Source organism: Puma concolor, chromosome E4 (genome assembly GCF_028749965.1).
Source record: "Puma concolor isolate L17-30 chromosome E4, mPumCon1.1.hap2, whole genome shotgun sequence".
NCBI lineage: Eukaryota > Metazoa > Chordata > Mammalia > Carnivora > Felidae > Puma > Puma concolor.
In genome coordinates, this window is record NC_141683.1 from 2,678,714 (window position 1) to 2,694,471 (window position 15,758).

Sequence of the window (15,758 nt, forward strand, 5' to 3'; positions counted from 1 at the left end):
CAGTTCAGCTTCTGGGATTTCCCCAGCCTGGGCCAGCAGGAAGTCTGCATGGAAAGGGAAACCTTATTCTTGGCCTCAAGCCAACTACGAAGCCAGACCAAAGTTCAGGCCAAGAGCCTGTTTCCCTGCTCAGCAGGGAACTCCCACTGACCCCTCCTCTTTAGGTCTGGAGGTGAGGCCTCAAGGCTCAGAGGGCAAGATAGGGTGGGGGCAGGAGAGAGAGGAGGCGCTGAGCTCATGGGTGGGAGAGACCCCGTGCTGACCTCCGCCTGCATCGCCCTGTCCTGCCCGTCCCTGTCGTCAGCTGTCCAGCAGTGAGGTGGACGAGGTGTGGGCCGCCTCTGCTCTCCCAGCAGGTGTGTGCAGGCGGGTGTGGCCCGGACCTACAGCCTTGATCAGGGGGGTGTGGCAGCAGCAACCACCCCCCTCCGCCCCGGAAACCCAGTGTGTCCACGGAGCAGGGCCGGAGGGGGGCGTCCCCCACACGATTCTCATCCAGGACACCCAGGAATGAGGGGCAGGAGAGGAGGGCACCTGGCAGCCGGCCCTGTCCTCTGGTGCCTCAGTTTCCCCTTCTTGGGCTGTTGTCTTTGAGAGGGACAAGCCCTGTGAGTGGGGGTGGGGCCATGGCACCTTTCCCAGTGGTTCTGGCAGGTTAAGGGCCGCCTGTCACCCCACTCTTCCCTGCACTCTGCTCTGACCTCACCCCCAGGCCCCCTGCCCTGTTCCCTGGCTCCCAATGAGCCCCCGGGGAACCCGCAGCGGCAAACACAAGAGGAACCGACAAGGGCCAGCCCCAGGGAGCGCGGGGGACAAGCTGACTGGGCACCCTGCACCTGCCCAGGCCGCCCTGGGGCCGCCCTTCCTCATCCCCCTCCCCGCTCCGCCCTGCAAACCAGGCTGGCTGCCCTCAGGCCTCTTCCAGGGGCCCAACCGGAGGCAGACACGGAGACCCGGGCAGCGAGGCTGGGAAGGGCCCTGCGCACCGGCTGGGCTGCGGTCAGGGTCAGGGTCAGGGTCAGGGTCAGGGCGCGGGCCAGGGGCGCCCCTGAGTCTCAGCCTCAGCAGGTGCAGGGCCTGCGGGCAAAGCTGTGCCGGCAGCGCCCCCTGGCGGAAGGAGCTGCAGCGGCGGCCGCGCGCGGCCCGGTCTCCCAGCCCCGCCTGCAGGGCCCAGGGAGCAGGTCTCTCCTGGACCCTGAAGGTGGACGGCACAGCCCTGCACCGGGCCAGGCCAGGTCAGCTCCGGCCAGACCCGGGTCTGAGCAAGGCGTTCAGGGGACAAGTTCTCTCCGGGTGCCTCGGGGCGCGCGTCCCTCCTGTTGCCTGGTTCCTCAGCCGTCCAGCGGGTGGTGGGTTATGGGGCAGCTCCGAGGCCCTTCTGGCCCTGGGATCCCAGGATTCTAGGTCAGGATGCACCCGATCTGGCTCCCTGATACCTGTCTGATCCCAATCTCCCAACTGTCCTGTCTGGGCTCACGTATGCTCTGGGCACCTGACCTCTGGCTCCTGGAGCACAACAGCCCAGGTCCCGCCTGAGGCCATGACACGGGCTGTCACCTCTGCCCGGGGAGCAGCTCCCCAGATGTCCACGGTCACTCCTCACCTCCTCTGGTCTCCTCTCAGAGGCGTCGTGGGGAGGCCGCTCCGACCTCCTGGTGTGACCTCGAAACCACACTCCCAGGCCCTGAGCCCCCCCCCCCCACCCGCTCTTTTCTCCAGAGCCCCTCCCCCTCTGTGTTGTGGGCACCGCCCACTGCCTTTCTCCTCCCAGTACAGTGAGGGGGGCGGAGCCCGGGCTGGGGGCTTCCGGCAGGGGTCTGTGCACCCAGTAGGAGCTCAGGAGCAGGCGTGGAAGGACCGAGTCCACCGTGGGAGGGTCCGGTTGGGGGCAGACGGTGCATCCTGAACAGCTCGCGGTCGGTGCCTGCACGTGGTCCTGCCGCTGAGACCAAACAGGGGTCACCAGACAGGAGCGGAGCTGCCCTGTGGGGACAGAGAGAAGGGGCTGGAGGGAGAGCCCGGCCCGGCCCGGCCAGGCCGCTGTGGCTCAGCGTGTCCACACGCAGGCACCCGGGTTACCTGCATCGGGGACTCCGGGTGCGAGCGGGGAGGGTGAGTTCTGCGGGAGGCTCCTCAGAGTGGGGGTGGGGCACGAGGTCAGAGAAATGGGGGAGACGCAGCAGACGGGTCCCTGCTGACCTGTTCAGGGTCCGACTCCAGCGGGAACGGCGGCAATGCTCTCGTCCGGGTTTCCCGGCACGAGGGGCGCGGAATTCTCACTCCTGTCTTTTGGAGCAGAGGTGCTATGGGCTCCTGCTACGCCAGCGTCCGCTCGTCGCCTGCCTGGGAGACGCCACTTTCAGGACAAAGCTCCGCGCTGAGCCGGGCACCAGGCCTTGGGGGTCCCTTCCCGTCTCTCCAATCTAGCACCCCCCCCCCCCCCCCCCCCAATGACGATGCTTCTCCTTCCCAGGGACTCTCTGTGAGTCCCTGGACCTTTCCGCCCCTCCCACCCCGGAGCCAAACTCAGCTCTCACCCCCTTTCCGCACCCCTGCCTGTATGCTGTCTCCCCCATCCCTCTGCTTACTCCCCCTGCGTGACGTTTATATTTGCACCGTTGCCCCCCACCCCGTGCACCTGCTCCTGCCCCGGGTGGGGGGGGGTAGGGAGGGGCTGGCTCCGGGTCCCTGGCGACACAGGAGCCGCTGCTGTGGAGCAGGACGAGTGGCCCCAAACGGAAGGACGTGCACGGCTCCTCGTCCGCAGGGACAGCAGGTCCTCACAGGCTCTGGAAGAAGGGGGCCGTGGCCCCTCCGGTTCCCCCAGGCCCCCCTGAGTCCTTAGTAGTTTCTCCCTCAGGGACCCTCTCTCCGCAAAATGTGGTGGTCTCGCCACCCAAATATGACGGGATTTTCCAGTGGATCATGTTCAGGGATGAGTGTAGAAAATCAGAAAAGAGAAAATACAAGCAGCTCAGAAACCTGGGGCTCATGTTCCGAGTTACTGGTGTTCTAGACACACAAGGGCGGTGAGTAGGGAGAAGTGTGAATTGTTCCCAGCATGTGCCTCGTCACTCACATCTATGAGTAAATCGCAAAAGGAGGAAAACAAAAATCTTGGTAACAGGACAGGGATGCCCCGGCCACCCAGGAGTCTCCCTGTGTCCTCAAGAATCCCAAAGTCCCCGTCCCCAGACAGAAGCCCTTGCCTGCCTCTCTCCAGTTGGACCACCTCCACAGGGGCACGAACGGGATGGTTGAGTTGGCCCGTCACTTCCCGGAATTTCTCTTGAAGAGAATTCTTGTGTTTCATCATTTTGGCTAGTTTTCTGTCCCTTATGAGATTTAAAAGTTTGTGATGTGCTCTGCACCTGTGAGCACTGCTATATTAAAGGGGTGGGTCATACACTGTCCAGGGCCTGACCCTTCTGGAGGTGTTTTTTGGAGAGGGTTACTTGCTCTCTGTTGTTGTGACTTTGGTTATTTTATTTCCCTGCTCGTAGTGATGTTTTGGACCTTCCACCAGGTGTGCTTTGATTTTTTTCCTTGAAGTAGCCCTGGAAAGGAACACAAACAGACAAACAGGAAACAAAAACATGCAAATTCACAAACAAATAAAACAAACAAACAAAAACAAAACTAAAAACAATCCAAAAGCAAAGAAACAGAAACACCAGCTACAATAAAGAAGAGGTGGAGGAGGTGCTGATGGAAGAGCACATACAGCGAGAGAAATGACGGGGGCAGAGGGAAAAGGAGAAAATAAACATTGGCCAGGCAGAGAGACTAAAACGCTTAATTCAGAGAGAGATAAAGGAGAATAAGGAAGGAGCCGGGGAGGGGGGGGGGATCTCTCCAGAGAGAGAGAAAGGAGCGTAAAGAAGGAGGTGTAGAACATGTACCAAGAGAATGGATTGAATAGGTCTGTGTAGACAAACCAATAACCAGAGTAACCAGCCTAGAGGAAGGAAGAGATAAAGAGGAGAAATGGGGGGGGAGAATATATCTATGTAACAAGAATTGTCCTAGAATTAATCCAGGCACCGCTGTAGCGCTGGCCTGGAGGAGAGGGCCATCTGGTTCCACACTGTCTATCCCGGTCCAGTAGATACGCAGTTATCCAACACGGAGGGGCGTGGTTTAGTGCAGGCTGGTCCCGCCTCCACTGTGGGCCCTGAGAACCAATCCCTGAGGCCCCGCCTTGGTAGTGGTGGGGAGAAAAATGGTGATTCCCACCCCCCCCCCCCCGCCTTTTCTCCATGACCTGGTGTCCCAAATCACTCCTTAGGAACCATCGTCACTGTGCTGCGGGTGCAGACAAGGCTGTCTGTCTCACTCCCACAACTCTTTTGCCCTGGTGCTTGGCTGGGAATTAAACTCCTGGTCTGTGTGCCCTGGTACTAGGGAAGTGCCTCCCGGGGTGAGGTCTTGGCTGGTTTTGTCCTGTGCCGCAGCACTTTGGGGAGGGGACCAGTTTCTCCTGCTGTGGACTGCGCCCCTGATCTATCACCGAACCCAGAGGTGGCTCCCCTCCTCCCCAGGTGTGCGAACAGGGCAGCCGGCCCCAGTCTGAAGATGGGATCTGCAATTAGAGATCCTCTAACCTGCAGTTAGAGGTGGGATCCCTCTCCGTCCTCGTCCGAGATTTTATTCCCTTTTCCGGATACAGTTCTACGCTTCCCCAGCCACTCTTTCTCTTCCCTTTGTCTCTCCACAAAAGGGCATCCCTCCCCTCTGTACCTACACGGGCCCGTTTTATCTCCCCCAGTTCGCAATCACCCACCTGTTGTCCATCAGGTTGTCCCAGTTTCTCCCTGGTAGACTCAGTCTCTTTTCCTCCCAGACTCTTGGGGTTCAAAGTCCTTTGGCTTCAGCCCTTCTTTGTTTGAGAGATGTGGGAAGTATGGATCCCCCTACTTCTCTGCCATGTTGGCCCCTCCAGCGGTGACTGTAACTTTATAGGAGGTCTTGAAGGAGGGGGTGTCGGTTGTCCACCTTTGCTCTTCTGTAACATGGTGTGGGCTCCTCTGGGTCATTTTCTCTCCACGCAAACTGTACAATAACATGATCAATACCTACAACATAACTTGCTGGGATGTAGATTGCAGTTGACCAAATGTATAGATCAAGTTAGGAAGAATGGATATCTAGACAATATTGAGCATTCTTATCCATGAACATGGTCTATCTCTGCATGTATTTAGTCTTCTCTGATTTTGTTTATCAGGTCTTGTAGTTTTCCTCACAAAGATCTTGTGCATATTTTATTAGATTTGTATCTAAATAGTTCACTTTTGCATTGTCAGTGTAAACGGTACTGTGTTTTCAGAATCAAATTCCATTTCTTCGTTGCTGGTGTGTAAGTGAGTAATTGAGTGTCATGTAGGAAGCTTGTGTTTCCTGCAACCGTGCTGTCATCCCTTGTCAGATCTAAGAGTGCTTCTTATTCTCGTGTTGTGTAGATTCTTTTGGATTTCATACATAGAAATCCATATCACTTGTTCATCAAGTTAGTTTTATTTCTTCCTACCCTGTCAGTATACCTCTTATTGAATGCTTTTGTCTTACTGTATGAGCCTAGACTTCAGGTACAACCCTAAAAAAGGGCGGTCATAAGGCCATCCTTGCCTCGTTTCTGGTCTTAGAAGGAGCACTTCCAGTCTCTCGTGGTTACCTATGATGTTAGCTGTGGTGTTTTTGATTTAATTTTTTTAATGTTTTTATTTATTTTTGAGACAGAGAGAGACAGAGCATGAGCGGGGAAGGGGCAGAGAGAGAGGGGGAGACACAGAATCTGAAGCAGGCTCCAGGCTCTGAGCTGTCAGCACAGAGCCTGACGCGGGGCTCGAACTCACAGACTGTGAGATCGTGACCTGAGCTGAAGTCGTAAGCTTAACCGACTGAGCCACCCAGGCGCCCAGCTGTGGTGTTTTTGGAGATGATCTTTATCAAGTTAAAGAAGTTCCCTCCAATTCCTAGTTTACTGTAAGTGTATTATCATGAGTGAGTGTTGGGCTCAGTCACATTAGGAGTCAAAGAAAACAATAAAGAAACTTAATTTTGTAGAGGAACACCACCTAAGGAGTTAATACTAATACTTATCTGCCCAGGTAGACCCTGTCTTCCCTGCTTACTGAGACACAGAGTAAAGCGGAGACTCTATTCCACTCGGACAAATAGCATATATACCTTCCAAGCCACCAAAAATAATTTAGAACAAACTAGTTTATTCATTTTAATTTTTTTAAAGTTTATTTATTTATTTTGAGAGAGAGAGCGAGAGAGCGAGCACAAGCCTGGCAGCAGGGAGGGGGAGAGGGGGAGGGAGAGAGGGAGAGAGAATCCCAAGGAGGCTCCCTGCTGTTAGCACAGAACCCGATTCAGGGCTTGATCTCATGAACCCTGAAATCACGACGGAGCTCATGTCAGGAGGTGGATGCTTAACCGACTGAGCTACCCAGACGTCCCAATAGGCTGCCTTTTTGATTTGTTGATTTTCTTTGCTGTGCAGAAGGTTTTTATGTTGATGGGGTCCCAATAGTTCATTTTTGCTTTTGTTTCCCTTGCCTTCGGCAACGTGTCTAGTAAGAAGTTGCTCTGGCCGAGGTCAAAGAGGTTGCTGCCTGTGTTCTCCTCTAGGATTTTGATGGTTTCCTGTTTCAGTTTAAGTTTTTCATCCATTTTGAATTTACTTTTGTGAGTGATCGAAGAAAGTGGTCCAGGTTCATTCTTCTGCATGTCGCTGTCCAGTTTTCCCAGCACCATTAGTTGAAGAGACTGTCATTTTTTCATTGGATATTCTTTCCTGGTCTATTGACGATGAGTTAACCATATATTTGTGGGTCCATTTCTGGGTTTTCCATTCTGTTCCATTGATCTATGTGTGTGTTTTTGTGCCAGTGCCATACTGGGGACAGCCTTTTGGCAGGCTGTCCCCGTTACGGGACGGGAGCGGGGGAAGAAGGTGGTGTTGATGCTCTCTTGTCCGAGGAGCGCAGAGCAGGTCGGGGAGCCCAGAGTGGACGGGTTGACTCTCGGAGGCCACAACGGTGGGAAGGGACGGGGGCTGGGATGTTGGGTCTCAGAGATCACGGTTAGGAGTCCAGTCCCTGCTCCGCCCTGCTGAGTGACCTGCGATGGTGGTCCACACCCTAAGGATCGGCTTCTGCATCCCCAGAAGGGACTTCCCAGCCCATAGGCTGACTACCTTCAGTTCGTGTCCCCGGACATCCTGGGGTCCAGACTTAGGATCCGAGGCTCTGAGCAGCTGGGGGGAGCCTCCGTGGGCAGGGAAAGGGCACGGCCAGCGGGGAGTTATGGGGCTGCTCCCCCAGGGTCCACGGGAGACAAGGTTCTCTGAGGTCGTGGGGCCCCGTCTGGGGAGAAGAGGCCTGACCCTCAGCAGGTGGCCGTGAGTCTGAGGCAGCCGAGCCTGTGGACGGAGGAGCCCGTCCCTGCCCCCTGCCTGTGTGTGAGAGCGGGCCCAGGGCTGGCAGAGCCTTAGGGGGATGCGCTGGTGGGGTGCTGCCCCGTTGGGCGGGTTTGCCTTGTGTGGGGGGGCAGGGCGGGTCTGGGTGCCCGGAGGGCCTGGGTGCCGGCCAAAGGGAAATGCCCGTGTTTGCACTGGGGTGTGGGGGGTGGGCCCTTCCCACAAAGCGCTTTGTTCTTGTGCTCAGAGCGACTTTGACCACGGACAGTTAAAGTGCAGAGAAAGTCAGAGAGGAAACATGACTGGTTCATGGTCTAAAGACAAAGGACAGGCCCAAAGCAGGGGGCCGGGAGGGGCGTGTGCTTGGTACAGTGGTTTGTGCGACTTTGGGCCTGGCCATCGGCTGGCCCTGGGGAGCGGGGCTGCCTGGGGGGAGTGTGGACCCAGGGAAACAGGTAAGGGGTCCCGCTGGTGGCCAGCTGGGGAGCTGAGATGACCAGGCTGGTCGTGCCCACAGGACGGGGCGTCTCCCACACAGTGCCTCACCGAGGGGGGGTTCCTATGTTTATTCCACCATCGTTCCCCGAGGGTCCCTGCAGGTGCCAGAGAGAAGAGCAAGCATCTGAATGGCTTATCTAGACCAGCCAGCTTGTCCTAGACAGTTAGCTCCGCCCTTGGGGTGGGAAGAGCCTAAGAGTGTTCTGAGCAGAAGCTCGCCTCTTCTCTTGCCTCTGCCTTCTGGATGTTTCCTCCACGGCCAACTGGGCCCAGACCAAGCCTGAAGGAGGCAGCCTGTGATGGGAGCCCAGTCAGAAGACCCCCACCTGTGCTGGGCCTCCCGGCTCCTGGGGTTCAGCAGCCTCGTCCTCAGTGAGTGGCCCGGGCTCCCCGGGTGGGAGGCCGGTGTGCGGGGCAGGGAGGCGGGGGTCCCGTGTGTCTGATGTCTGTGGGGAACAGCCCGAAATACCAACTGTGTCAGGGAGCACGAGGGGGGCATCTGGCTCTGAGCCTATGGGTCTCGCTCCTGTAAACTAACAGGAAAAGCCAAGCACGGGGATAGGCTGTAAGCGGACAGCTGACAGCTGACAGAAAAGCAGATCAAACAGTCATGTGACATGGCGACCAGGGTCTTTTGCAGGAGAGACGCTCGTTAAAATATCACGTGAGCGGATTTTCCCTCATCTATTCCGCAGAAGGCAATAAGTTTGGTTGTTACGTGTCGGTCGCTCTCAGGACGGCACTGAGGCAGGCCTGTCCCCAGTACATGAACCTGCCTTTGGTGCACTGGACTCACCCACTCGGTTATCCCAGCGCATGCACGCCTATGTGTGGTGTATGTGTGTGCATGATGTATATACCCCCGTATACGGTGGGTGTGCACAGAGGCTGGGGTACGTGCATCCACTTGTGCACAGTCTCCAATCCAAGGCTACTCAATGCGACAGCGTTTGTAGAGACAAAAACGAACTGTCCGTCACACGTGGAGAGAACTCCAGTCCACGAGGGGACGTGTGCAACATTAAATGAGATCCTTCCATGTGTACGGACTCTTCACACGGCTGGCCCGAGGCTGCCCTCAGTCCCTGCCAATGGCCGTCTCCACAGCGCAGCCCCCAACACGGCACTGGGGTCGTCACAGCAGCGAGAGACAGGGTGTGAGCCAGACGGACGTCTCACTCCTGTGAGACCTGCTGTCGCTGAGTGACGGCCATCACTTTAGCTGAGCTCCGCTCCAGAGCAAGTCACAGGGCGTGACCCCCACTCCAGGGCCGGGGCTCCCACAGCGTGTGGGCAGCCACAGTGGAAGCTGCCTCCTACGCTGGGCACTTGGCATCGGCCCAGAGGTGCTCGGGGCTCTCGATCCGTGATGTCGTCACGTCCAGACTCTCAGAGTTAGGCGGCGAGGACACTGTGGGAGAGCAGGTCAGGACCGGGTTCAAGGGGACGCCCCACTAGGACCAGGACCTGATTCCAGCATGACTCCAAATTCTTGCTCTGTCCCGCCTCCCGGAGTCAAGGGAGTCTACTGGGAGTCTACTCATGAGCGCCATGGGTTCTAGGGTTTTCTCCTTATTCTCAATGACCAAACACTCACCGTGTCTGTTTCCAAAGCCCTAGGCACCTTCAGCACTGTGGTCAATGGTTCTGGAACTCTTGGATCTCAAGTGGAGGATTCTGGAAACATAGTTTCTCTGAAGGGAACTCAAGGTGGTTCTGTGCCATTTCATGTGACCAGACATCCAGAATTAGCTCCAGGAGTCAAGCTGGAGAAGATTTCTTGGGCCATTAAATCTGGAAGAAACTACACGATCATGCTGCACGTGTCTCCTGGGGAAGATGTTCCAAAATGGGTCAACTTCCAGGACAAGTTTGAGAAGAGGGTCCATGTGCTCAACACCACGACCCTGAGGATTGACAACCTGACCCTTGAGGACAGTGGGCAGTACTGGGCTCGAGTCTCCTTAACCGGAGGAAGAGAAACGAACCGGTATTTCCACCTCACTGTCTATGGTAGGTGGTGGCTCCTCCCCCAATACATACTTACCCTTTCTTTTGTCCCTGGGAGTGTCCCTGGCCCCCTCGCAGGACCCCTTCCAGACCCCAGACCTGAGGCTCTGGCTTCTCCCTTGAAACTGGACGCAGTGTGTTCACCACAAGTCGAGGCAGAGCTGAGATCACGCCTGAGGCTTCACGCAGTGGCTCCCGTCCTCATAGCCACTCGCTGTATATTTGGGTCAAGTCCTCTTATCTGTAAAGTGGATTCACCATCCTTGCGGGGAGGATGCCAGGGCGACAGTGAGATTCCGCCCGAGAAAGCATGAGGCGTGATGCTTCCCACTCACGTGACCCCGTGTCCTCTTGTACCTCGGGCCCCAGAGCCCTTGCCCCACCCCCAGATCCTGGCCAAGACTCCATCCATCACACCCGACTGGTGCAGTGTCACCCTGGAGTGCCACGCCCCGGGAACCAGAGAGGACGTGAATGTGTCCTGGGAGAGCAAGGGCCTCCCCAGGGAGCTGGAGCAGAGAGGGGTCCCAGGACCGGCCCCCAACCCCTGGACCGTGGCTCTGAAGCTGCCCCTGAGCCAGCCCAGCCCCAGCATCACCTGTGTGGTCAGCAACCCGGGGGACCGGAAAACTGCCACCCGGGACCTTGGGGAAGTCTGTGCCCATGGTGAGTCCATCCTGTCAGAGGGGAGGGGACTCCCGGGGCTCAGGTCCCCCTGGGTGAGGGTTCCGGGTTCTGTCCCCCATGTTTAGGTCACCTCCTGCCACCTGTCACCCGTCCAGGAGGCTGGCAGGCACATCCCGCTTGCTTCTGCCTTTCGGTGTCTCTCTCCTGCTCCTCTGCACCCCTCACCCCTGCTGGTCCAGGCAGCCCCCTCGGGTACCTCACCCCTGCCTCATGCTTCAGTCCTTGTGTGTCCCGGGAGGTTTCCAGCAAGCGAGGGGGGAGAGTCAGTGGTCGGTGCCACCTGAGGGAGGCCGAGCCAGCCGCTGCCTGCAGGGTTCAGGCGTCGGGGCTCGTGTGCCCTTCTCCGGTCTCGGGGACACGCTTCCCGCCCAAGTGCTCGCCTGGATTCCCGGATGTGTCCTGGGCTCCCCAGGTTTCAGCCTCTGGCCAGGCTGCTCCTTCTTCCCCCAGACCTTCCAGTCCGGAGTCCTCCCCTTCCGCACTTACTCCCGTCCAGGGACCCCTTGCCTGCAGCTGCCCCACCGTGGGTGACCCCTGCCGGCCCACAGGAGCCCCCGCTGGGGTCCCGTCCAGCAGGCACTGACCTCGAGCAGGGCTCCTTACCTCAGGACCCTGCAGGAGCCCCCCCTGAGCCACCCTCACCCCTCGCCTCCTCTCGGGAGCGTCTCCAGCCGAGACGGGGTCCCTTCACACGTGTCCACGTGCCTGGCAACGGGCATGTGACGTTGTCTCTTGTCTCATCCTTCTTCACTGTCTGTGTGGGAGGCAAACAGGTCCACATGGGCCGGATGGGTCTGCCCGCCTGCCAGACATCTTGGCGACTGTTGGTGTCAACGTAGGATTGATCGTGGGAGCTTTAGTGGTCGTGCTTCTGGTCATTGGGGTTACGGTGCGCATATGGCTGATGTGTGACAGGTAGGCCTGGGAGAGGCAGGTGCATTTCGCTTTCCTGTGCATACATACTTCCCTTCCCCTGGGACCCTCGTCTCCCTTTCTCCTGCATTTTCCTGCTCAGGGAACATCACTGCACAAGGCTGGTGGGTGTGGGCATGATCTTGGGGGTCATGGTGGTGGGGAGGGTACACGTTTCCGACGTTCAGATGCAAGTTCGACCTGTGTGTGTCTCAGGGGCAGGATCAGAACAGAAACGTTTAGACTCTGTTGTTGGCGTCAGTGAAGGAGAACACGAGACAGGAGACGGCAGAGATGAGGTGAGTCCGGGAGAGGAGGTCAGCCTGGGTTCTCCCGCGTCCCGGTGCCTGGGTGTGAATTTGTCAAAGCCAGGGATCAGCAGTTTCTGGCCTCGTTGCCTCTGTATCCCTCTCCAGACAGTGCAGAGTTAACACGGGGTCCGTGCAGTGCTGGGCGCTTTGGGGGGAGGTCAGGTGAGCGGCATCGCATCTGTGTGGGTCCCTCTGGGGCCTCTCTGTCCCTCAGCTGTGGCAGGAACCCTCTGTCTGCGTTCCAGGGTTCGGGGGAACCACATCTCGAACAGGAGACACCGCTCACGACAGTCTACAGTGAGGTCCGCCACCCAGGCCAGGGCTTGAGGGTGATTTAACTGGAAGAAGCAGGGAATCCAGCCTCCCCCCCGACACCTCTGTTGTGCGCGTGATGCCTGCGGCCCTGGTCCTGCCCCCTCCCCCTCTGACTGCTCTCAGCAGGGACCGGATTCATCCAACCTCCGTGAATCTCTATGCGGACACGTTGTGCCCAAGTTGAGCAGAAGACACACATCGCGGCAGATGGAGGGGGACCTTCGTCGTTAAACGAGTCCAAAGCTGTGGTCCGGTTCCGCTCAGCCTCAGCCCCTTTGGCAACCGTCAACGGAGCCCACTCTCCCCACGTCTGTGCCCCGTCCGTCATCCTGTCCGGACCCTCGGCCTCTGGGACCCATGGACATGAAGTCTCAACTTCTAGCCTCGACCGGTTCACCACCAGCCAATTGTGCATTTTCCTTTTGTCTCTCTCCCCAAATATATGTGTAAATAACCACTTAAAAAAAAAAAAACAACAGATGAAATTTGTCTAAGACCTATTATGGCTTTGTAATTTCAGGTTTAATTTGAAAAAGTTTGTTTTCATTCTGACCCTTGTGACTCCGCCCACAGCAGGACGCCCGGCCCCTCCCTCTCCGTCTCTTACTGCCCCCACCCTCCCATCCTCTGCTGGTCCCCGGGGAGCCCTCCTCTCTCCCCTGCCCCCACCTCTCCCCCCGTGACTCCGGCTAAGTCCGAGGCTGGAGCCGGGCTGCGCTGAGCCCGCGTCTCCAGTCCTGAGCCGACACCCTCACGCGGCCGCCTGATGAACATGGGCTCTCGGAGGCACAGTCACCTGTGGGAAACCCGATTCCTGTCTCACGGGGACCCTCCCCCTCCCCGGCTCCTCCATGGGCTCTGATGACCTTTCCAGCTCCCTCGGGTCCCACCGTCCGCCCCCTGGCTTCAGCAACACCTGGAGGTCCCCTTTGCTCCCTCGTTCGCTCCCCCCTGGCGTCCACACCACCGGCAGCCCGTGTGTCCCCGTATGTGCCCTGGTCTCTGCACGAGGTCCTCGCTGAGCGCCCGCGTCCTACTCTGGCGCTCGGCCCCAGCTTCCTGCAGGTCCAGAACGCGGACCAGAACCCGGTACCGCCTCGTCCCCGGGATCTACCTGTGGGGCCGGCCCGTGGGCGCCCCCTTCCCAGCATCGGGGGGTCTGGGGGGCTGACCTAGCAGCAGAATCCAGGCAGAGGAAGGAAGAATTTGAAGAGGAAAGACTGAGGACCCTGAGGGCACCCACTTCCAGCTCTGGGATCCCAGGTCCAGGGACACTGGTTGTTCTGCACACAGGGCACAGTCAGCCTGAGAGATGCCTTATTCGTAGCCTCGGGCCAGCTAGTAAGACACACAAAAGTTCAGATCTGCAGGGGAGGCCTCAAGGCCCAGAGAGCCAGGCCAGGTGGGGGCAGGAGAGAGAGAGGAGGCGCTGGGCTCATGGGTGGGAGACACCCCGTGCTGACCTCCGCCTGCATCGCCCTGTCCTGCCCGTCCCTGTCGTCAGCTGTCCAGCAGTGAGGTGGACGAGGTGTGGGCCGCCTCTGCTCTCCCAGCAGGTGTGTGCAGGCGGGGGTGGCCCGGACCTACAGCCTTGATCAGGGGGGTGTGGCAGCAGCAATCCCCCCCCCCGAACCCCCCCTGGAAACCCAGTGTGTCCACAGAGCAGGGCCGGAGGGGTGTCCTCCACACGACTCTCATCCAGGACACGCAAGAATGAGGGCACCCAGGAGAGGAGGGCACCTGGCAGCCGGCCCTGTCCTCTGGTGCCTCAGTTTCCCCTTCCTAGGCTGTTGTCTTAGGAGAGGGACAAACCCTGTGAGTGGGGTGGGGCCATGGCACCTTTCCCAGTGGTTCTGGCAGGTTAAGGGCCGCCTGTCACCCTCACTCCTCCCTTCACTCTGCTCTGACCTCACCCCCAGCCCCCCTGCCCTGTTCCCTGGCTCCCAATGAGCCCCCGGGGAACCCGCAGCGGCAAACACAAGAGGAACCGACAAGGGCCAGCCCCAGGGAGCGCGGGGGACAAGCTGACTGTGCACCCTGCATCCGGCCCCCAGGAGTCTCCCTATGTCCTTATAAACTCCAGTGTCCCCGTCCCCAGACGTGAGCCCTTGCCCGCCTGTCTCCAGTTGGACCACCTCCGTAGGCAGCAGGAACGGGATGGCCGAGTTGGCCGGTTCTGGGGGTGCACACAAGGCCGGTCACAGAGCCTGTGGTCTGTCATCTGCGGCCCCTCCCACTCGATCCCCACCTTCTTCCCGCGAGTCCTGGTGCGGGTGCCGGCACCTCTGTAGAGCAGGTGGGGAGGAGAGAGCCGCGGAGCCACAGGGGGTCCTGGAGAAGGCGCGGAGCCCCCTGCACAGGGCCCTGCACGCGGGGGACGCTCGAGGCCTGTGCCCCGCACCCCCCACCCTCCATGACGATGGCCGGGCTCCCCGGTGAGGCGAGATGTCCCCACTCTGCTCCGTCTGTGGAACTGACCTGCTTCCCGAGGCCTGAACTGCTTCTGCCAGCCTGGGAGCTCCTCTGGGACGAGGACTCAGCTCCCTGTCTCTCCCTGCCCCTGTGCTGCACACAGTAGGCGCTCATGACCTGTGTGTGCAGGTGAACCCATGATGAAGGCTTCTTGGCAGGAAGTCTCCAGAGGCAGTTCGGTCCTCGGCCGCCAGGTGGCGGCGGTGGCCGGCGCTCAGGGCCTGGAGGGAGGCTGCTTAGGGCGACTGGGGGGGCAGGTGGTGCTGAGGGGGGCGGGGCGGCGGAACTTCTCCCTTGGAGCCCAGACCCAGCACTGGGCAGAAGGGGGAGATCAGCGCCAGACACACTGGGGGGGGGGGGCAGGTGGCGGGGGGGCAGTGCAGACATAAATGTGCAGCCAGGAGTCAGGGATCAGGAGCCAAACCTGGAAGGTAGGAGCCCAGGTGAGCGGTGGGGGGCGAGGTAGTGAGGTTGGAGGGGTGCGGGGGGGGGGTAGGAGCCCAGGTGAGGGGTGAGGGCGAGGATCAGAGGGCGGTGACTGTGATTGAGGAGGGGGAGGTGGGAGGGGTACCTGGGGGTGGGAGGGCGGGGTGGGTGACTGCTGGGAAAGGGGAATCCCTGGAGTATCCTGGGTCTGAGGTCCGAGGTCCTGATCCAGGTTTCCAGGGTGAAACAGGCTGGAGGGCAGAGTGGGGTGCTTGCGCCATCCCCTGACACAGACCCTGAGAGGTGAGGGCTGATCCCTGGGGAGGGAGATGGGACGCAGGGGATCCCTGAGATCGCAGGTCATGGGGGCGATACCTGGTCCTGAGAGAAGGTTTGCTCCCTGGAAGAGGAGTCGCTGAGAGCTCAGAGCCTGGAGCCTGCCTCGGATTCTGTATCTCCCTCTCTTCTTTCCCCTGCTTGCACACTCTCTGTCTCAAAACTAAATATACATTTAAATAATTCAAAGGGAAAGTCTAGAGGTGCCTGTCTGGCACAGTCTGTGAAGGGCGAGACTCTTCATCTGAGGGTGGTGAGATCGAGCCCCACGTTGGGAGCAGAGCCTACAAAAAAAGTAGTCTAAGGTTTGTTAGGTTCAGTTAAACAAAATGAATGACACAGGAAGTAAATTGTTCTGTGTT

The 15,758-nt window shown here is 58.8% G+C and overlaps 1 protein-coding gene across 4 annotated transcripts; it reads left to right on the plus strand.

Moving 5' to 3' along the window:
- The first annotated feature begins 7,797 nt into the window (after positions 1-7,797).
- LOC147572221 (SLAM family member 8-like) lies at positions 7,798-12,714 on the plus strand. Of its 4 annotated transcripts, none has more exons than XM_086694473.1 (6): positions 7,798-8,299; positions 9,548-9,940; positions 10,307-10,603; positions 11,398-11,539; positions 11,753-11,835; positions 12,093-12,714. In XM_086694473.1, the coding sequence occupies exons 1-5, from the start codon at positions 8,227-8,229 to the stop codon at positions 11,799-11,801; spliced, it is 954 nt and encodes a 317-aa protein (XP_086550599.1). In that variant the 5' UTR covers positions 7,798-8,226; the 3' UTR covers positions 11,802-11,835; positions 12,093-12,714. The 4 variants fall into 4 exon arrangements, with proteins under 4 accessions (XP_086550599.1, XP_086550598.1, XP_086550600.1 ...); XM_086694472.1 differs by having other exon boundaries at positions 7,799-8,299; positions 9,542-9,940; XM_086694474.1 differs by having other exon boundaries at positions 7,799-8,299; positions 9,542-9,935; positions 10,374-10,603.
- Positions 12,715-15,758: the final 3,044 nt, after the last annotated feature.